The 22,983-nt window shown below is 40.3% G+C and overlaps 1 protein-coding gene across 5 annotated transcripts in view; it reads right to left on the bottom strand.

Moving 5' to 3' along the window:
* SMG7 (SMG7 nonsense mediated mRNA decay factor) overlaps window positions 1-22,983 on the bottom strand; it is a 76,755-nt gene that overhangs the window by 43,502 nt on the left and 10,270 nt on the right. For 3 of the 5 annotated variants that reach the window (XM_084851332.1, XM_084851334.1, XM_084851330.1), the window contains exons 2-7: window positions 13,142-13,173; window positions 12,354-12,471; window positions 10,185-10,317; window positions 4,241-4,412; window positions 3,315-3,386; window positions 962-1,112 (exon numbers count right to left, since the gene is read on the bottom strand). In XM_084851332.1, coding sequence (XP_084707458.1) covers window positions 962-1,112; window positions 3,315-3,386; window positions 4,241-4,412; window positions 10,185-10,317; window positions 12,354-12,471; window positions 13,142-13,173 — 678 coding nt within the window. Of the gene's footprint in view, window positions 1-961; window positions 1,113-3,314; window positions 3,387-4,240; window positions 4,413-5,802; window positions 5,931-10,184; window positions 10,318-12,353; window positions 12,472-13,141; window positions 13,174-21,064; window positions 21,200-22,983 lie in introns of those variants that run through there. The other 2 variants (XM_084851331.1, XM_084851333.1) reach the window with 2 other exon arrangements.

Genomic DNA, 22,983 nt, shown 5'->3' with positions numbered 1-22,983 from the left:
AAAAACTGTATTTCAGTGTTTGTGAACAGATATACAAGGCAGGCAAAAATGCTCTTTACTATACAAAAATGTACTGCTGACTAGTTTCTTCTTTCAGGCATTTAGCATGTGTGAAACAGAAGAGACAGTGGCTGTGGTTGACAACTCCTCCCAAGACAAATCCCTTGAAGATAGGTTATATTGACATTAGGTTATATTGACATTTAGAATCTCTCAGTTTAGTAGGATCATTTGGATTACAGGTTATATCGCCATTTAGAATCTCTCAGATAAGTAGGATCATTTGGATTACAGGGACAGCCAGCTTCTGTAATCGCAAGTCCTATATTCTTCAGACAATAATCCAGGAATAGTAATAAAAATTGTCTCCATCTAACAGAAAGTATATTTAGACAAGTATGTACTTTTACACATTATATACAAAATCGAAAAAGTAGTAGTAACACTGCAGCATGGAATACTGTTTCTTACGACTTTGAAACATTTTATAGGACAGCCATGGGTCTGATAGAATTGCTTTAGGAGCCACATCCAGCCCACAGACCACCAGTCAGCCATTTCTGGTCTAGACCATATCAAAAGAATGTGACTGAAGTGGAACCCAACGTTCCTGATCCCATTCCTGGACATTCATTTGACCCTATCAGTGAGTAACTGTGAAAGATACACGCATATGCACATATATACCAAGGCCCTGCCCTGAACATACCTGGATGTAAATAAATTAAGTCATTTAAATCATTGGCACTTCCCATGTGAGTAGCTAATTTACAATCACAGGCAAAAATATAAGTTTTGTTGCTACTTCTAGACTGTAAGAGGCACAGGGGAAAGGAAATTACTTATGTGTAAATGATGTTCTTTGTGGTGCAGCCTTGAGGAGGAAAGATCTATAATGTGGCCCCAACCGTGCCCTAAATCTTATAAATGACTACTCACTGCCAGAACATATCAGACTCACCTTTCCAGTGCTTTAGAAAGTGCTTTTTGTAGGTTAGTAGAGGCAGCTGGAAAAGGGAACTTCACAGCAATGCTTCTACAGTAGTAGAAAATGGTGGTCAGGTGGTCTCCTTTGGAGGATGCTAAGATAGCCAACTGATTGTAAGGCTGACCTAAAGCAGAAGAAAAAAAGAAAAGGAAAAAAAAACTTCTGGAGCTCAAGATTTCTACAAGTACAGTCCAGTTGACTTCCTACATTATAGACAACATCTACCTTTGCTTACCTCTGTTGGTTCAAAAACCAGATATATTTACTACTTTCAACCTAAATGTGTTTATTTTATTTAAAATTATATTATCCTGCCTTTCCTCAGCTCAAGGTAGCTTACAATATCAAAAACATTTTAAAAACACCCACCACCATAACAGTGGTTATTTGAGAGTGTATTCCAAAGCCTGAGAGCAACAGCAGTGAAGGCCTTGCTCCTCACAGCTGATGTTCTTACCTCAGGTAACAAAGACACTGGAAGCAGGGCCCAACCACCTGACCATAGCTGCCACGGAGGCTCACATAATGAGAGGAAGTATCCAAAGTATGCAGATCCCAGGCTGTGAAGGGCTTTAAGAGTAAGCATCATCACCTTGAAGTTGGCAAAAGAACTAAAATTTGTATTTCCTATCTTGCCCAACATTCCTGAGCTACAGAATTTGCCAATAATCTACATCTCTGATTCCACCTCCTATAAACAAGGATTCCTTCTAAACTGGCATAGCATGTCCTCCCAAAATATCCAGTGTTGTAAGCTGTGGGTGCCATGTACACAGGCCGAGGTATTTGGCTGGTCTAGATTTTCTAAAGCATTAGTAAAAGAAAAACTTTAATCACCAACAGGTCTGACATTTATGGTAATTACAATAATACACTCGTTAACTTATTGCAAAAAAAGGAAATTAACTTTTAAATACATTGTACTGAATTATAGCTTTTAACAATGTTAGCTAAGTTTTTTTTTTAAATAAAAGTGAACAATTCAATGAACAGTTTCCCTCTTTGGCTTTTGTTTTGAAACATCAGGGCATGCTACAGTTAATTTTTTTAAAAAAATGGCAAGAGTTATTAAACACACATCACATGGAGGGAGTACTCCCAGGTTGCTGATGTAAGCAACATAGTTTTTGATAGTTCCCTAGGTAGTCACCTTTGCTACAGATGCTGTTTTGTGTTCCTGTTCAGAGATGACTGCAATTATCTCAGGTACCCAGTAGGAGAAGCTTTGTTATGCTGCTAGGTTTGCCCCGACGGCCACCGGGGTTAGGGGCCAGACAACCTTCCCTCCTCCTGCCATTGCTCACAAATGACACCATAATGAAATAGAAATGTAAGCCATCACCTACAGAGTTACTCTCTTGGTTTGCTGGAATATCTAACAATATTTGATCACTATTAATAATAAGCAGTCAACTGATGGCATGCCAAACCTCATGTAGCAAAGCTGGTTGGTACAAAGCTTGGCTCACTGGTGTTCTTATCGCCTGTAGGAAAGGGATTTGCAATTAACAGGTTGAGCCTGCTCCAGCTGTCACGGGGGTTCACATAGGTGGAGGAGGGGATTCTATATGTGTTTCAAGAAAGGGTGAACACTGGGGGGTGGGGGGAGATGAGAAGAAAAAGTCCAAATAGGAAAACTGAAGATGGAGGTGTTTGGAGGCAATGGAAGGAAAGCAGTTTCTAGAAGAGGAAGGAAATACGGAGATGGTTTTAATGGATAGTTTAATTGTATTTTATGTAAACCGCCACAGAGATCCTTCTGGATGAAAGCAGAGAGAAATTAAATAAAAAATAAATAGCCAGCTGATATGAAGTATGACTGCCTTAGCTCTGTCTGCTGCTAATTACCAAAAAACAAATATGCTATATTACATCTTCCTTCCACGGGGGTCAGTTAGCCAGTTTTGCACTGCACCACAATGAGTCATTTAAACAGTTTCCTTTATAAAGATAAAGATGTATAGATATTTTCAAATGATGGAAATGGGATGTGAAAATGCCATTCCAATAGGATTTTAAACCAGCATTCTGTAGGTCACTATTAAAAGTAGCATGTGAACCTCAAGGAATTATTTGACATCTTATCTATATAAAATTCTCAGCAGTGATAACTTTTGTCTAACTACTTCATATTAGATACCTTTGTCTGTATCTGAAAGAGAGAGCAACTGAGGAATGTAAGTGTTCAAGGCTATACTAACTGGGAAGTAAGCCCTGTTGAACATAGTGAATCGTACTTCTGAGTAAACACACATAGGATTGTGCAGCACAGCACTGATCAGAAACTGGCAAACTCAAGCACATGGATTGCATTCCACAAACTTACCATTGGAGGGGACAAGTTGAGCTGCATGCCTATAGTAGGACTCAGCCTGACTGGTCTGATTTCTGTAGCGAGCTGAAAAACCAAGAAGGATTTTTTAATAAATAGAACACTAGCTTACTAGTCTCACCATTTCTAAAATAATTAGAATTTGTGGATGATAGCAATAGTCCACAGAAGACTCTTGATACATAATAACATCTACACAACTGGAGCTTTACAAAGTCAGGATATGAAACTAAAGACAAAAACCCCATGCTGGGGACAAACAGGGATGGTCCTCAATATCTTGCAGAAGGCTTTGGGTTGGCTGCAATTAGGAGTAGAGTACTGAACTGACGGTACTTGGTCTGCTCCAGCCCAGTAATTCTTCTGCTCTTATTCACTTTTTCCTTCTCAAGACTACAACCGCATATTGCCCTTAACACTCCACATGAACACTGCTATTTCTTTCTGTCCAAAAAGCCACTGGTTGTCAATTTTCTACCACAATCCCTTTTGTACAAACCTCCCACAGAGGATGGTACAAGTCAAACATTCAGTGAGAGAATAGGCCTGATGAAGACCGCTTGCACTCTGTTCCTTCAGTGGATGGCCTACGATTTTAAGATAACTGGCAGAAAACCCAAATGGTGCCCAGAGTTGCAAAAAGTACATAACTGACCATTTGCTGCCCTTTAACGGCATCCCAGAACCTGGCAGCTAAGATGAGCGGTTCACGCTGCCTAACGATAGGCCCACCTCTAGCTCAATTGCCTAGAACTCCTATTTCTCATTGTCAAGAGGCCATAAAATACTTTCCCTCACATGGCCTACCACTGTTGCCACAGACTATTTTTCCAACCCCCTCCCCTAAGAGTGCACAGCTTGTACATGCCTTACCCTTGCAGGTGATAGTATACAGCACTCTGCCTGGTTCTACTACTCACCAATGTCTCCAAGGTGGACAAGGCAGTGCTGGCATATATACGAGCAAGAGCTAGATTGTGGCTTCACGATGGCGCTGGTGTGTGTCTGTTTATTGCTGATAATTCCCAGTTGGGAGGACTTCACACGACAGGGCAAATCTACATTAAACACTGTGCACAGCTCCTGCAGTAGCTGGAATTAGAAATGATCAAATACATTTAGTAGCTATATCACATACAGGAGCCAGTTTTTCAGATTCATATTCTCAATGAAAGCCTGTCAGTACTGGTCAACCTTTAGCATTATGCTGCTTTTTAAAAAAAAATTAAATATACAAAATATACAAACCATACAACTTTAATATGCATAATTCCTAAATTCTTTACACTATGAATTATTCATATGAAATTCACAGTTATTCACGAAGATAAAATATACAAGAGACTGAATGGCATCCTGAAAGTTACTTTTCTGTTATGCAACAAACAAAATCCGCTTTCTCATAAAGCCCTCAGTATTAACTTCCCTTTAGTTTCTCAAATAATTAATCTTAGACATGACTACAATATGCGGTATCTTTAAATACCAATCTAAAAGAGGAGCATTACTTATTCCCTTTGTGATTGGCCATACAAATCTTGTTAGTAAATTCATTACTAACTCTAAATCGGATTCTGGCACAATATTCTTCAAACAGCATAGTATAACCACTTTGGGATCTACCAGTAAAGAGCAGACCATAATTTCTTCAGTTATCCTCATAACTTCTCTCCAAAATTGATTAATAACTGCATATATGACATATACAAGATATATAAAACAAATCAGCAGGTGATGCAGAACATCGCCAATGCACATTGTGTCCTGTATTACAAATTAAAGATATCCTATGAGGGCGAAGATAGCAGCATTATTGAGCTTTGTAAAAACCTTCTTTTAGGTCAGCTGAAATCAACCTAAATGGAACATTTTTCCAAATCCACACTCATTCATTCTGTAAAATAGGTTGAGCTATACTGTATCTCTCTCTGATTTTTACTTAAAATGGTAATTTCCATCTTATATATTTGATGCATTTTATTAATAAAATCTTGATGTACATCCTTTGATATTTCTAATTCAAATGGGGTCTCTTGTTTCAGGTCCTCATATTTCCTAATTACAGCCCTAACATGCCTGAATTGAAAATTAAAACGGGTGGGGGCTTTTCCACCTAAAGCTCACCAATTTCTTTCAAGGTCAAAATACTTCAATATTAAACTTGTTCTTAATAGAGGTCATTTCAAAGTTTATCCAAAAGGAAGTATCAGCTGTTCTCTTACAGTACTCTCTTGTTCATCACGCCAAACACAAGTTAAAGGGGATAATCCAGGACTCAATTTAGCTTTATATTTATCCCATATTTCAAGGGTGGCTTGAACTGACTTAACTTTAGACAATTTAGGTCTCCAGGATCTCTTCTCAAACCACACTGAACTAACTACATTATGATTTAACACCTTCTACTAGCATCAGTATCTTTCCCTGGAGAAAACAATTCACTCACTGACGCGATCATGCACTCACGCTAATAAACACTTACATCTGGTAAGCTCATACCACCTTTATCTTCTTTTTTACAGAACATTTTATGTGCTATCCTTGGGTGTTTTCCATTCCAAACAAATCTTGAGATAAATCAAGTTTTGCTTAAGTGCTTCCCCTTTATAATCTTCCATCTCCTTGAACAAAAAGAGAGCTTCTGCGTAAGAAGAATCATTCTAGACTTATTTCACCTCTTCTCAGCTAAAATTAAGGGGGAGGTTTTAGCTTAGCAGTGGAACATATGCTTCCCCTTCATGGATCACTGCCTTGTTGAGGCGAAGGGGCTTGCGTAACTCAGTGAAGCCATAAGCTATACCATGCAGGGCAACCCAAGACGGACAGGTCATGGCGGAGAGTTCTGACAAAATGTGGTCCACTGGAGAAGGAAATGGCAACCCACTCCAGTATTCTTGCCAAGAAAACCCCATGGAACATTTCACAAGGCTAAAAGATATGACACCAGAAGATGAGCCCCTCAGGTCGGAAGGTGTCCAACATACTACTGGGGAAGAGCAGAGGGAATTTCCAAGTAGCGCCAGAAAGAGTGAAGCGGCTGGGCCAAAGCCGAAAGGACACTCAGCTGTGGATGTGTCTGGCGGTGAAAAGAAAGTCTGATGCTGTAAAGAACAATATTGTTTAGGAACCTGGAATGTCAGATCAATGAATCAAGGTAAGCTGGAGGTGGTCAAGCATGAGATGGCAAGATTGAACATCGACATCTTGAGAATCAGCGAACTAAAATGGACAGGCATGGGCGAATTTAATTCAGGTGACCATTATATCTACTACTGTGGGCAAGAATCCCGTAGAGGAAATGGAGTACCACTCATAGTCAACAAAAGGGGGGGGAAAGCAGTACTGGGGTACAATCTCAAAAATGATAGAATGGTCTCAGTACGAATCCAAAGCTAACCATTCAACATCACAGTAATTCAAGTCTATGCCCCAACCACTGAGGCCGAAGAAGCTGAGGTCGATCGGTTCTATGAAGACCTACAACACCTTCTAGAACTAACACCAAAAAAAGATGTCCTCTTCATCATAGGGGATTGGAATGCTAAAGTAGGAAGTCAAGAAATCACGGGGATAACAGGCAAGCATGGCCTTGGTGTACAAAATGAAGCAGGACAAAGGCTAATAAGAGTTTTGCCAAGAGAACACGCTGATCATAGCCAACACTCTTTTCCAGCAGCACAAGAGGAGACTCTACACATGGACATCACCAGATGGTCAATATCGAAATCAGATTGATTATGTCCTTTGCAGCCAAAGATGGAGAAGCTCTATACAGTCAGTAAAAACAAGTCCTGGAGCTGACTGTGGCTCAGATCTTATTGCAAAATTTCGGCTTAAATTGAAGAACATAGGGAAAACCACTAAACCATTCAGGTATGACCTAAATCATATCCCTTATGCATATACAGTGGAGGTGAGGAATAGATTTAAGGGATTAGACCTTATAGACAGAGTGCCTGAGAAACTATGGACAGAGGTACGTAACATTGTTCAGGAGGCAGCAACTCAATCCATCCCCAAGAAAAAGAAATGAAAGAAAGCAAAGTGGCTGTCTGAGGAGGCTTTACAAGTGGCTGAGGAAAGAAGGGAAGCGAAAAGCAAGGGAGAAAGGGGAAGATATACCCAACTGAATGCAGATTTCCAGAGAAGAGCAAGGAGAGACAAGAAGGCCTTCTTAAATGAACAACGCAAAGAAATCGAAGAAAACAATAGAATGGGAAAGACTAGAGATCTCTTCAAGAAAATCAGAGATCTCAAGGGAACGTTTTGTGCAAAGACGGGCATGATAAAGGACAAAGACGGCAGGGACCTAACAGAAGCAGATGAGATTAAGAAGAGGTGGAAAGAATACACAGAAGAACTATACAGGAAAGATCTTAATGTCTCTGATAGCCATGACAGTGCTGTCACTGAACTTGAGCTGGACATCCTAGAGAGTGAAGTCAAGTGGGCCTTAGGAAGCATTACTAACAACAAAGCTAGCAGAGATGACAGTATTCCAGCTGAGCTATTTAAGATCCTAAAGGATGATGCTGTTAAAGTGCTGCACTCAATATGCCAACAAATTTGGAACACTCAACAATGGCCACAAGACTGGAAAAGGCCAGTTTACATTCCAATTCCAAAGAAGGGCAATGCCAAAGAGTGTTCAAACTACCGTACAATTGCGCTCATTTCACATGCCAGCAAGGTTATGCTCAAAATCCTACAAGCGAGGCTTCAGCAGTATGTGAACCGAGAACTACCGGAAGTACAAGCTGGGTTTCGAAGAGGCAGAGGAACTAGAGATCAAATTGCCAACATTCGCTGGATCATGGAGAAAGAATTCCAGAAAAACATCTATTTCTGCCTCATTGACTACACTAAAGCCTTTGATTGTGTGGATCACAACAAACTGTGGCAAATTCTGAAAGAGATGGGGGTACCAGACCACCTTACCGGTCTTCTGAGAAACCTGTACAAGGGTCCAGAAGCAACAGTAAGAACGAGACATGGAACAACCGATTGGTTCAAAATTGGGAAAGGAGTACGACAAGGCTGCATATTGTTGCCCTGCTTATTTAACTTATATGCAGAGTACATCATGAGAAACGCCGGGTTGGATGAATCACAGGTCGGAATTAAAATTGCCGGGAGAATTATCAACAACCTCAGATACGCAGACGATACCACCCTAATGGCAGAAAGCAAAGAGGATCTAAAGAGCCTCTTGTTGAGGGTGAAAGTGGAGAGTGCAAAAGCTGGCTTGAAACTCAAAAAGAACTAAGATCATGGCATCTGGCCCCATCACTTCCTGGCATATAGAAGGGGAAGAAATGGAAGCAGTGACAGGTTTTATTTTCTTGGGCTCCAAGATCACCACAGACGGTGACTGTAGCCATGAAATTAAAAGACGCTTGCTCCTTGGGAGGAAAGCTATGGCAAACCTAGACAGCATAGTAAGAAGCAGAGACATCACCTTGCCGACAAAGGTTCGTATAATCAAAGCTATGGTTTTCCCAGTAGCAACGTATGGCTGTGAGAGCTGGACTATAAGGAAGGCTGAGTGCCGAAGAATTGATGCTTTCGAACTGTGGTGCTGGAGAAGACTCTTACGAGTCCCCTGGACTGCAAGGAGGTCAAATCAGTCCATCCTAAAGGAAATCAACCCTGAGTGCTCACTGGAAGGACAGATAATGAAGCTGAAGCTCAACTATTTTGGCCACCTAATGCGAAGAGAAAACTCAATGGAAAAGACCCTGATGCTCGGAAAGATTGAAGGCAAAAAGAGAAGGGGACGGCAGAGGATGAGATAGCTAGACAGCATCACCGATGCAATGAATATGGACTTGAGCACACTCCGGGAGAGAGTGCAGGACAGGAAGGACTGGAGTGCTATAGTCCATGGGGTCACAAAGAGTCGGACACGACTGAACGACTGAACAACAACAAGAACATATGCTTTGAAGGAAGGTCTCAGGTTCAATTCATGGCATCTACAGATAAAAGAAAGTTAGACTGCAGGGATGAGAAAGACCTCTACCTGAGGCCTTGAAGAGATGCTGCCAGTTAAGAGTAGGCAACACTAGGCAAGATAGACGAATGATCTGACTAAATTTCAGTTATGTCCATATGATACTTAATGTCCCTACAAAAGAGAAATACTGCAATAGAACATCAGCAAAAGTAACATGGAATAAATACATACACACAAAATCCCTTCTGGATCAGATAAAGACCTATGTAGTCCAGCATCCTGTTTTCCACAGTGGCCAACCAGATGCTTAGAGGGAAAACCAAAGAAGGACAGCCCTCTCCCTCCATTATTCCCCAGCAACCGGTACTCAGAAGCATGCTGCCTTTTATCCTGGAGATAGCATATAGCCATTATGACTGGTAGGTTCACTCTCCATCAATTTGTCTAATCCCCTGTTAAAACCATGACCACATCTTGAGGAAGCAAAATTTAACTATATGCTATGTAAAGTAGTATTTCCTTTTGTCTGTCCTAAATCTCTAACAATTTGGCTTCACTCAGTGATCCCCAAGTTCTAGCATTATAAGAGGAAGATTTTATGTAAGCTATCTTGTATACAGCTGTTAAAATGATGTTATGAATCATTTAACAACTTGAGGAAGCAAAAGGAAAAATAGCTTCCTTCTAACCCCTACTTTTGCATTAAAATCCTACATTTTATACCTGAGTTCAGTATATCTTAATTTAATTAATGTGCGAAGCTTTGGTATTTCAGATTCTCAGGTGTTTGGAGGGTTTGTGTTTTGTTTTGTTGCAGAATTCTGATTCTTTTTTTTTGCATGAACAATTTCATGCTGAACCAGCTCTGCAGTTCCCATACCCAATGGTCTTAGTGTCCCTTGACTCACCTGTGTGTAGAAGCCACTAGCTGCCTCTAGGAACAGAGAGAGGTTTGCCTGAACTTCACTCCGATTTGGATTTGATCGGTTTTTTGCTTGACCCTGTAGAGTTGTGATCTGATTCTTAAAGGCATGATTCCACCTAAAGAAAGAAAAAGAAGCTTTACGCTGTTCTACACGTGTCACAAAAAGGGACTTACTAAGTGACGCTAGCCTCCGTGAGAGTGGGGTGTGTGTGCGCACGCTCTTGCTTTTAATGACACTCATAAAGCACCACAGAGTGCTTTATAAGCACATTATCACAGTTCTTCAGATTATCACCTCATCTGCACCCTTTAAAATCTTTTATTAATCAATCAATCATTTATTTAAAATACTTCTAGATCAACTTTTAGGTCAAGAGCCCTCTCAAGGAGGCATACAACAATAAAATTCACATTATAAAAACCAATGCAATAATAAAAACAGCAAACATTCCAAAAAACAACAAACACCAGCCTAAGACAAAACCTACAGCACACAATTGCAGCTACAACCCAGTCCTATAAAACATAATCAGGAGAAGGCGAAAGTTAAAAAAAAATGTAAGTTTTCAGGGCCTTCCTAAAAGCCTGCAATGATGGGGCCTGGCAGACCCAGAGTATAAAACTAACATCAAGACATGTTAGTGAGACAGCATTGTGTTCCCTATTTTTTTCACATACAGATTATAGTGAAAATATTTAGAATGTTTCTACTAGAAACAAGCATACTCAGCCTCAGTTAGTACTTTCAATACCTGGCACATACTTTGTACTAATTAAACATTAGACAGTAGTACTATGTAGTGTTGCTTTCCATTTCAATGCTCTGACTACAGCACTATGGCTTATTACATGAGTTCAACAAATAGAAACCTCAACACAGTCACTATGGAATTCTGTTCATCTTCTTGTCAAGGAAGAAGTGGAGCAAATTAGGCATCTAGATTTTATCTCTATGTAAATATAAACACTAGAATAGAGATCAGCAAATAGCAGTTCCTGGGCGAATCCCCACCCTCCAACTGCGAACAACCAAAGCAAACAAGAGGCATGGATGAACAGCATTCATGGCAAAGGGGATTTTGGTGTCAGGGGTTGGGACTCTGACCCACTACCCTGATTTGCTTTTCAAAGTGGCCCTTTGATAGAAGTAACTGCTGATCAGGATTCTAGAGTGACCAAAATTGGGCCCGACGATATGAGAATGAAGATAAGGAATGGCTCGGTTCCAAGCCTTCTGAGAGTAACCCTCACTGGGGTTACAGCAAGTATCTGTGCAACATACAGACCCTCCCTCCCTCTTCCAACACTGCTAACTACGAAGGACAGTTTGCTAGTGTTTTAATAAAATCCAGTGCTAGAGATATGATTCCACCACACACAGCAACAGAGACAAGTGCTGAGTAGCATTAATTCACATCATAGACCTAAATGTGCCCTTAAAAAAACCTTAATGGTTGAAACCTCTAGGCAACTCCTAAAGTTTTGCCTTCTGCCTACAAGACCCAAACCTGAAGTACTGAGCTTCTCCAGTTCACGAAACTTAGAAAGCACCTCAGCTCCTCCGCAAAGTGCTTCACTTTTAGTTGGCGTACTCCTGGATTATCTTAATCACCAATAATTTTTAGAAAACATCAATGACAGAGAAAATGAAAAGTGCAAAGGAGAATTATATCTCAAAGCAGGAAAGCTGACTGAGAAGCAAGTCTACAGATCAGATTTATCAGTTTTAATAGTAATGGTGCTAGAATCTCAATAGATATCATACATTAGAAAGTCCAGGTGCAGAGCCTTAGTCTTTTTACAACCTTGACACCTACTCAATTAAAAAGCTTCATATAACATGTCATTTAAATAAAAATAAATACTTTCATTTCAATAATATCTTAGGCTTTTGTGCCACATTATTAACAGCTACTTGCAATACAAAAAGAAAAGAACTGGAAAGTATATGTCACATCACACATTTTCTGCCAAACTTCACGATTACTTTTCCAAGTGATACCTTGAAAATACTGCAAGATCAGTAGACTTTTAAAGCTTACACATTCAAAGATAGCAGTCTCTTTAATAAATGGCATTAATTCTACCCAAAATGGTTAAGCAATTGAGGATCCCTTGGACAAACGGTAAATACCTGAGTTAGAATACTTACAGATCTTGTTCCACTTTTTTGTCCAATGCATACTCCAAATCTGTTACTAGCATTTTCTGGTACAAGTCCTGCAAAGCCTGTCTGGATGTCCAGGCTTCAGCTGGACCCAGCTTCGAATCTGAGTAATAAGAAGGGTAATGATTTTTAATGCTATAATTACAACTGCATTTCACCCCCTCCTGAAGGGAAGAGTCACTAAAATACAAAGTATCAGTGAAGACTGCAGCTCAAAACCGTTATCCCATAACATGAGCGGGTGGTTTAGAACTTCTCAGGGTGCAGACTACGTAGAACAGTTAGGTACCAATGGATGGATTCAAATACTTTACAATAAGGATAATGTATTATTAGCGTAGCTCTGAGCTTTCTTGGATAGTTTTGCAAGATAAGCCACTGCTTCTCTTGTTTGTTTGGGTTCAGGAGATGGAGCAGATTCCAAGTTTGGGATAGCAGCACAGCCAGTAGCAGAGGCACAAAAGTGGCTGGAAACAATAGGGTTTACTGACCCTAGTTCATGCACATTTCATGCCCAGAAGTCTACAGTTTGGGGCTGGCCTTGCTGGACAAGTCAAAAATGTACCACTCCCACCTGTTAAGCTGTTCAGATGATCCCTGCCCACCTCTCCATCTTCAAAGCTGCAGGGACGATGGCAGCTCAGCAGTGGGTGGCACCATACTCACCATGGCGAGCAAATTTATGGAAGCAAATGTATGCATTACAAGATCATTTGATGAAAACAGACCACCTAAGTTCCTGGTAGCTTTGCGATGAAAATATAGCTCATTACCTGTCATGTCAGCCTTCAGGACTTCTGCCTGCCTGCAAGTGGAACACACAATAATAATATTAGAACAATTAATGAAAATACATTCATTCAGTAAAAATCAGAGCACGTTCAGACCTTAAGTGCCCAATTCTTATGGACTCAGTGCAGCTTATCTGAATTTCATTCTGAAGGAGTATCTTGATGCTACTAGCATGCTAAAGGAAATGTATCAGTTGAGGATTTCCTCATTATTTATTCCCACATTAATTTGGTGATCAAGTTCACATATGCAAAATTGTAATCAGAACAGGATGCATTTGACCAGCTTACTGAGATCATCACTAATTTCTCCTTGTTGGGTTATCTCAGAAAACTAACCCGCATTGTATATTTTCTCTAGGTCAAGATCAGTTATTTCTTGACCTCAACTTTCATCCTATTGAAGACTACCCTGAAGACTACTGAAGATCAGCTTTGCAATCTTGCAACAATCTATATATTCATCAAGATGCTTCCCTGGTGCCAAAAAGAAGGTTCCCATCACAATTCAAACCAAAGTTATTAATCCAATTTCAAATCTATTTAGAGTGCTTGCACTGGAATACGAATATGCATGCTGGCCAAATATGTGGAAACAAGATTCCAGGGGTTATCTGTCTCCCAGGCAAAGGACAAAGGTATTACCCTGAACTGTGCTACATAGTTCCCATGGGTTATGGATGCATTCCTTGTGATTGTTACTCCCGCAAACTCTATTCCTGATGAGGTGATCACATAAAGCGGAAACAAGCTTGTGGCCTTTTCACTTCCAAGATCAAGCTACCCCTTTGATGGGAAGTCTGGTGTGGGTCTGACAAGTTCAAGTACCACTTCCTTGAATTTTCCCATATCTAGAACACTAGATCAGCAAGCATCCCCCTTTCAACTTCTCACACATCTGGCTGCTCACTTGCTTTGTTGGTTTTGAAAGGAATGCTATGCTTCCCAGCAATTCTACATGGTACCTTTAATTCTGTATGTATTGCAGTTGTCACATAGCATGCTAACAAAATGATTCCATGCAGAGATCTGCAAAAGTCCAATTTGCAAGGGAAAAGGAGATTTAAACTTGCAGTGAAGTATGCACGACTGTTTTAGCTGCAGAACCAACTGTTCAAGCACACTTTGGGATGGTGTTTTACCTCAGTGGACATGGGTATATTTAGCCAAGGCAAATAATGAAAGGCAGACTTTAGGGGAAATAAGCGTTATCAAGACAGACTTCAAAAAAGATCAAAATTCTGCAGAAGAATGATGCATTGTGAAGTAGTTAATTCTCTGGTTCTATCAAATATAATAGAACTGGTCTAGTAAATATATAGGAAAGTGGTTTGGAACTGATGTATAATCACCTCTAATGCTCACACTAATATTGGTGAAGTTATCTGCCATTGTGACCAGCTCCTACCAAACTAGCTCCTATCAGCAACCATGAATCTTTTCCTAATGACCACCTACCCAATCCTAGCACAATGTGACACTAACACACACACACACACACACGCACAAAGAGAGAGAGAGAGCATCACCAAGAATACCAGTGAAGAAAGGAGCAGTATTTCACTGTGCACCAGGCTTAAGGAAATGCAGAAGCAGCAAAACAAAAAGAAAAGCTCTTGCTTCCAACCATCCCCAACAGTAACTCTCCCACATTCATCTGTCTAAGCCATCCCCTGCACATAAAATCTGGAAGACAGTGGAACACTCATAAAATGAGCACAATGTATTATCTAGGGCAACCCTCAAGAAGAAAGAGGCTACCATCCAGGACCTGCTATAGTTTCTGAATTATCTTCAAGATCAGTCTCAAAGAGCACATTTCAGCAGTCAAGTCAAAACATTCCCAAGACATGCACTACAATTGGAAAGTCCTTGCCATCCACAAAGAGGCACAGCTGGCACACCAACTGAAGTTGATGGAACGGATTCCCAGCCACCACCACCAATTTGGAGCTGGGCCAGATTCAAAAGTACTCCAAAGGCATGAGCCTCATCTTTCTTGGATGGGGTTGCTTCTAGGGTTCCTCAGTCCATAGCGTAAACACCTTTGTCTTATCTAGTGCATTACTGACTCCAGACAGGTACTCAAGAAGAGGTGTCAACAATTCCACTCACCAGTTAGCCAGGGACAAGTGCCTCAGACCTCTAGTGAAGAGGACTCTAGCAGCCTCTGATAGACTCTCTTTGCATTTCAGTTTGGAGAAGGAAAGAAGCAGAAGGAGTCACGCCAGCCATTTCTTCTCTTCTCCAAGCTGCATCATGTGAGACAAAACTGTATTTCTCCCAAACTGGCTTGCTACAGGGTTCAAAGGAGAGAAAGAGTCTTATCACATCCAAAGCTCCACACAAACCTCTCCTTTGAGCCCTATAGCAAGTCGGCTTGGACGAAAGACCAAGTTCTCACGCACTAGTACAGGAGTCTAAAGTACGGAACAAACAGCAGAAGAGACTCCTGCTATTTCTTGCCTTGCCCATGCTGCTTCAGTGTGAATGGGAGAAATCCCTGCCTCTCCCTAAAGCACCCTGCACATGCATGAGGATTTTAAGAGAGGGAGGGAGCTGATAGTGATGACAGATAGAGGCTTGGAAAGGAAGCTAATTTGAGGACTTCTGCTCAAGGAACTATACTTGGATCAGATGAACTATTAGCATGATATTGGTAACACTTTACCCCATCTTTGGGGAACCTCTTGCAGAGGTTTCACAAATACGTTAAAAAGAGTAGGGGACAAGATGGAACCCTGTGGGCTCCACTGCACAACTGGCAAAGAGTCATATAAATAGCCCCCTAGCACCACTACCTCTAGAATCTATTTGTGATATAAGAGCAGAACCACTGCAAAGCAGTGCCTCCAACTTCTGCAGGCAATCTAGGAAAATACCATGGTCAGTAGCATCGGCCGTTACTGAGAGGTCACTCTTTCCCAGAGAAGGTCATCAATGAGGGCAACCAAAGTAGTATCAGTCCCAGAACTTGGCAGAAAGCCAGATGGATCTACAAGATCTGTTTCATCCAGGAAAGCCTGGAGTGGCCAAGCCACCACCCACTTTGCTACTTGAGGGAGGGAAAACAGATGGATGTTTTCCCTCCCTCAAGGAGGCATTAATTCTCTTCTGAACCCAGGCTATCATTCCCCCACAACAAGGTACTTCTAGCCAGGAGGGACATGGATCCAAGTAAGCAGAATGAAGTTCAAGTGACCTGTCTGCAGGCTCATGTGTCAACCACCCTCCAATATAATCTGTTAAGAGGAAGATAGATTGTCCTTTTAAAACAACACAGAAATTAATCAGAGGGAAACAAACTATCTACATATTTATTACCCAGACAGCGTGTATTTTAATCTTATTTATTAAGTTACATCTAGAAATGCCCTTTTCTTATTGAAAGAGTGGAAGAACCCTAAACATACAGTTTCTACAACTGCCACATTCAAGATGTACTATGTCTGAGATGATAATTTAGTAACAAGAACATTATATGACCGTAGTGCTTCATTCATCACCCCCATCTCTAAGCTTTAGTCAAATCTGGCATCTGCACAACCGAAATTCACTGCAAGGTGAGAACATAAACAATTAACTCTATGTGCAACTAGAGAGACAGCTGCTCTCTCATCTACCCAATTCAAACAAAAGAACTTTCTTACTGCTAACACAAGGTGTGGCTTCACACAACTCTGAACCAGCTTAAATTAGCTTTATTTGTACAGATATGCACAAGCATATCAGTCTTATGAGTGGTTCAATGTTGTTCACAAGCCAGTCTATGATTAAAAGTCCCTCATGTCCAAGCTATCTTTGGAATCCACTTGGAACAGAAGTATTTTTAAACACAAGAAAGCTATGAACTTGAAGACATTAAGGTAAAAATGTTATATGTTGTACAGTCCACACAGAAAAGGAACATAATATTCATTGTTGTGGTGTTATGTAGAAAACAGTTATCCCACTACAATAATCTCCATGCAAAAATTCCAGGGTATTTGTGCAAAATCTTTTGATGACTCTTACATCATTCAAAGGACCTATCATTAGGTAGAGTGAGGCGGCCGCTTCAGGCAGCTGATTTGGGGTGTCATGAAAGGGTAGCAAATTGTTAGCTGTTTAAATTATTACTTTATTTTTATTGCCAGGGAAGAGGGGGAGGTACTTGTGGGATTTTTTCTCAGTTGCCAAAATAACCTGCCTCACCTTGGGTCCTGCGCACTTGACATGGGGAAGGGTGTCATTTGCTGCTCCATCTCAGATAGTAAAATGTCTCAGGTCCTGCATTCATGAATCACCGTTTCTCTCTACCACGCTCAAATAACCCTGACATCTTTTCCCCAGAAACTGATGACCCTTAGCTCACTTCAGCTTCTGGATATACCCACTGAGCAGGTGAACAAACCAATGATTGAAGCAAGTTTAGGAACTGCTGTGTATACAATCTTGCCATCCTGGGACAAGACCACAGTTACTATAAAGCAAGTTTAGAGAATGAAGTGGTCAACATGGAGGTCAATTCAACTTTAGTGCCACTTTGATCACAAAGTTATTTGCTCAGCTATGCCAGTCCACCACATCTTGGAGCTATTTGTGGCCCAGGACATCTAATGTGACCATCTTACAAGCCCACCTTAGAAGCCCAACTTCTTCTTGAATTCATGCAAATTATTTTATTTCTGATATTTATACCCTGCCTCTTTTACAAAATAATTCAAGGTGATTAAGTACCATAAAATACTGCACCAGCATATAGAAACCATCACTAGGGCTGCAATTGTATGCACACTTACCTGGGAGTAAGCTCCATTGGACATAGTGGAACTTCAAAGCAAACATACATACGACTGAGCTGTTATTTGGGGACCGCTATCTAGAACATGCAGCCTTTCTACTCCCAAAAGGTTGTAATAATGGGTGCTGGTGTACTTCTTTAGGAAGAGAACTAAACTTGCTTGTTATAAGCAACAATTTCGCCCACCTACATATACGCCCTTTCTTGAAATTGTACATCTTAAGAACCAAAACAGGTTACTTTCAATGAGAGGTCACTCTCTAGATCAGGGGTGGGAAACTTGTGACTTACAATTCCCATAATCCCTCAGCACAGGCTATTCTGGCTAGGGCTGATGGGAGTTGTAGGCCAAAACATCTGGAGGGCCACAAGATGCCCATCCCTGTCTAGATTTTCCTATCTGCATTGGCTAAAGTTTTCTAAGCTTGGGTGGAATACCAGAGCCTATCAAAATTTACTCAAGCATTTCCCCTGGAGAGATCTGGGTGAGGCTGCTTTTGCAATAGCATGGTGAGTATGGTCTACATAATCATGAGTGATAAATGATTTTAACAATAGTTTTCCCCAGTGAAAATTTTGTTCAGATGCAGGCAGTCTTTCAAAAAAAGTGTCAATTGCAATTTAAATATTAATTTTTAAGTTTCAATTTAAAAATATATCTGAGGCCAGAACAGTAAAATCAAACTAAAAAGCATTCGTTTAACATCCTACTTCAAAATTATATCAGTTACACAGCTAGAGTCACTAGTTACCAACATAATATAATTTTAATAGTAGTCCGACTATTCAGACTGTCAATACAGACAATCATTTATAGCATGGGAACTTATCACAGCACGCATGTAAGCCAGTTCTAACGCTGATAGTCTGTCCTGTGCTAAAATCTTACTGTACTTCTGCACCTGATCAGAAATCCAGGAGAGTGATTCCAGATCATTTGGCAGGACAATACCAAGTATTAGCTTACCAAGTGGTTACATGCATCGTTACCACTTGGTGAGTAATCATTTAGCTAAAGTTCACTTTCCATTAGACCTCAGGTATCTAATAATCCTTTAAAGTTTCTATTTGAATTTAGAATACAAGTCCTTAAATTCAAGAATCATAGGAACCACAACATCTTATCTACTATTTGTTACTTTCAACTGATCCATAAACACAATCTCTCTTCAGAAGTATGCATATAAACTGCAGTACCTTAAAAAAACACGATCAACTTAAAATGTGAAACCCAGCTTCTAATATATAAATGCTATAACTCCGTAATAAGGAAGCTCAAAGACTTGCACTTCCTAAGTGTCTCTGAAAATACATCAGATAAAATCTGCACTGGGTTTGTTGTCATCTGAATTGCAGAAATCCTAATCCCTGCTTCTATTTATCCTGCATTTAAGAGAGCATCTTATTTTCTACAAAAAATATATGCACCTATTTTTCATTTCACCAATTTATAAGAACATAAAGATTTCAACTAGGAGTTATTCTGCCAAGAGATCTCAATACTGTTTTGCTCCATCAAATGTAATATTTCTTTTGCATATCGCTTTTGCAAAAATAATATTCAAAACGCAAACACATTGCCATGCCATGCTATGTTGGTCCGCTTCCCCCTAAAAATAGTCTTAACCTTGAAGCTCAAACACCTGCTGTCAATGCTCCTGCCTGCCCTAGGCCTTGCTTCCTGGCAGCTGGTACTTTCACCCCCAACATACACCCTCCAAATCCTGCTCTTTACTTTAGCAAGTCCACCCACATCAACATTATTTGGAAGTAACTGCAGTGCCTTCCAGCAGAATAAAACTAATAAGAGTTATCTGCAGTCACTCCTATTGCTCAAGAAAGAATATCAAGGAAAACAGCTTGAGACAAAGTTGAGACAGTGAGCATCTCTACACCAGCCTAAAATCTCACATTTAAAATAGGACTTTCTGCTTCCGTTTTAAATGCAGCAGCATAGCAGGCTCCCTTTACATGTGCTTCCTCCCCCCTCCCTTATCTGAATCTTCCATATGTTTCATTATACAGCCGCTAGATGGCGTTGTGGTCTAGCTCCTCTTATTGCGGCTTTTCCTCTTTTCATGAGCGAACTCAAGCAGAACTCAAGCACAGTAATTTGATAGCTCATTATCTTCAATCTTTTCAAAAATGTAATAAAGGTAATTTAATGTGGGAGTCACCCTGGAGGTTGACAACATCATCTAAAGGACCTGCAAACACCTGAGAGTAACCAATCTCAATAATGGGATAAAAGCTCTGTGTGAAGATGGCCAGTGGGAAAGGGCCAGATGATCCATGCTTTGAAAAGGATCTATCCTTCTTCGTCATGCACTAGGAAACTGAACTAGCACGCCAAATGGGTCAGAAGGATTAACTTTGTGATAGGCATAAAAAGCTGTCCTGCGTGTGGGATGCTTTGCATGTAGATGGACCCAAGTTCAATCCTTGGTATCTCCAGTTAAAAATAAAGGACCAGATAGCAGGTGATGGGAAAGACCTCTGCCTGAGACCCTGGAGAGATGCTGCCAGTCAGAGGAGACAATACTGAGCTAGGTGGACCAATAATCTGATCTGATATAAGACCATTTCTTAAGTCGGAATGAATTTGTGGCAAAGACACATTACCCTCTCCCCCAGGGATCCTTGCAATATACAGGTCCACTCTTCATAAATGCCCTATAATGTTGGGCATCCTGCTAGTATAAAATAAAAGCAGGCTCCCAATGAAGGCAGTATCGCTTGTGCATGCTCGCCACTAATATCAGCTATTTTAAAGTATACAACGGCTAAGGCACTTGCTTGTTTAATGCATGCCATATCACATTTAAATGCATTTATCATGTGACAGTGCTAGGCACAAGCAGGCTGATGCATAACAGCAGTGCACCTACCCAGGCTACTAACTGCTGGCAGGCTAATACAAACAATGCTGCTTGAATTTGCTGTTTTTGAATAACTGTTCTATGTTATTATATTTTAATTGCCATTTTCATGTTTGTAAAACTGCCCTGGGAGCCCTTGTTGATAATGCAGTATATAAATTATTTAAAATAAATAAATAAATACATACATACATAAATACAAAATTCAAACATGACTGGGTTTACAAAGGTAAGTACTTTTACCCATGGCCTTTATGTCTCAAATTCCGAATACTGGAAATGTGTGTGAGAGAGGAACAGAATGCACATACTTATACTCTCTCATACCCATGCTGAGTTTCTGCCAATGAGTGGATTTCACGCGCAAGAAAGGGTATCCTGCAAGAGAAAACCAGAGCAACAATGAGAAAACCTTTTCACAAAATAGTGAAAGGAAGTGATATTGGAAGAAACATGAAGAATGGTGAAGAAAGAAATATGAGAAAGTGGTATTTCCCAAAAAGTGACCTATGTTTTATTACAGAAATATATCTTTTTTGAAGAGCTGCTATTTAAAAGCCACATCTATTTAGACAACTCCAAAGTTAGTTAAGAGGCAATAACTTTGGTTCAAATGCTTGAAGACTGCAGAAATATATTTAGATATTATGCAATGTTGTGAAGCAAGTCAGTTCCACTGAATCCATGATTTGCTGGTCCACACATTACATTTCTCCACACAAGCATGTACCCATAAAATATTGAAATTGCTCCCATGGCAAAATAACTTACTCCGTTACCTGCTCTCATCCCAAGATTGGCCTTGTGGTCATCAGCATTCTAGTCAAGACTGTGCATATTCTGCAGTTATCACGCACCTTATCAATTATGCAAATTTAGCAAGTTTTCACTGTATTTCTTTAGTATGTGTAATGTATTTTGCTTCTGCTAGTCATAAGAAAAGACAATGAACTCTGCAAGGCACTGAATCCCCACTTGCTAAATACTGGAAATCCTACTTTAGAAAACTGTCCCCATCTTTATAGATTTCACCAGGCATTGCCCATACACAATTGTGAATTAAAGTTAATTAATTGCCTCTGTCATATCTGTCTCAATATGATCTGAAAAGTAAATTAGCCAGCTACATCTCATCAATGCTGTAGTCGCCTATCTGAGAGTATGTACAATGCTATCACAGTTCAGATTTAAACCCAAATAGCCATCAGCAAGTGCACATATTCATCACCTGACCTCAGGTGTAAAGCTTTAGTTTTGAGTTGCAGTATAAGCAAAGTCAGAAATAAGATAAAGTCTTTGCATTTATAATAGCACACACACAAAAATATTGGTGTCTGTATATAACTTTTTCCTATTTTCCCCCTTGGTCTTATATGGTGAGAAGGTCCATAGACTGCAGTAAAGAAAATTAAATATAACACACAGATTGCAAATGTCAACAAATGGACAAGAGCAGCATCAAATTTATTTGGGCGCAAGAGCACTCAAAGCAAATGTTTATCATGAAAAGTGTTCTTTTGAGGCAACTGGAGGATGACCTACACTTTCAGCAGTAAACATAGGTCTAAGAACCAAAGCTGCCATTTGTCTATTGCAAAGCATTAGTGCAGGGGGAATGTGCCCAGACACCAGACACTTTTCCGCAAGGCAGGATTCCCAGGCATGATTGTCACATCAAGAGAGGGAGGTACCGGGAAATAGAGGCTTCAGTGACCAACTGTGCCTGCCCCATCTCCCCTGCAAATCACCACATACCCTCCAGTTTTCTGCAATAAAGATGCAGTGAGGGTTTGCAGACCCATGTTTATCACTAATCATGTAGACTGCCTGCATGGTCACAAAATAACTAAGATGAACACAAGCAAATAGCCATAGGCCAATATCTGAGTGCACTGCTAACACCACAATTTACAAGTTGGGCATTGAAAAACTAGCGAATATACATCCAGACAACCTCTCAAGTGACATGTATTTAGATGTTCAATACAAATACTCATGCAAACACACACACTTTAAAATTCCCCATGTTAGCTAGTGAAGCTGAATATATGCTGTACGAACTCAGACACTATGAACTCCGAAGAACGCAGGCATCCATGAAGATAAAAGAACCAGTAAGAGTGCAAGAGAGCTCTTGTAATCATCATGGGCTTGACAGAAAT

This window comes from Heloderma suspectum, chromosome 4 (assembly GCF_057233095.1).
Source record: "Heloderma suspectum isolate Gila_16-S chromosome 4, 16-S_ref, whole genome shotgun sequence".
Lineage (NCBI taxonomy): Eukaryota > Metazoa > Chordata > Lepidosauria > Squamata > Helodermatidae > Heloderma > Heloderma suspectum.
This window is presented reverse-complemented; position numbering and strand designations above follow the sequence as displayed.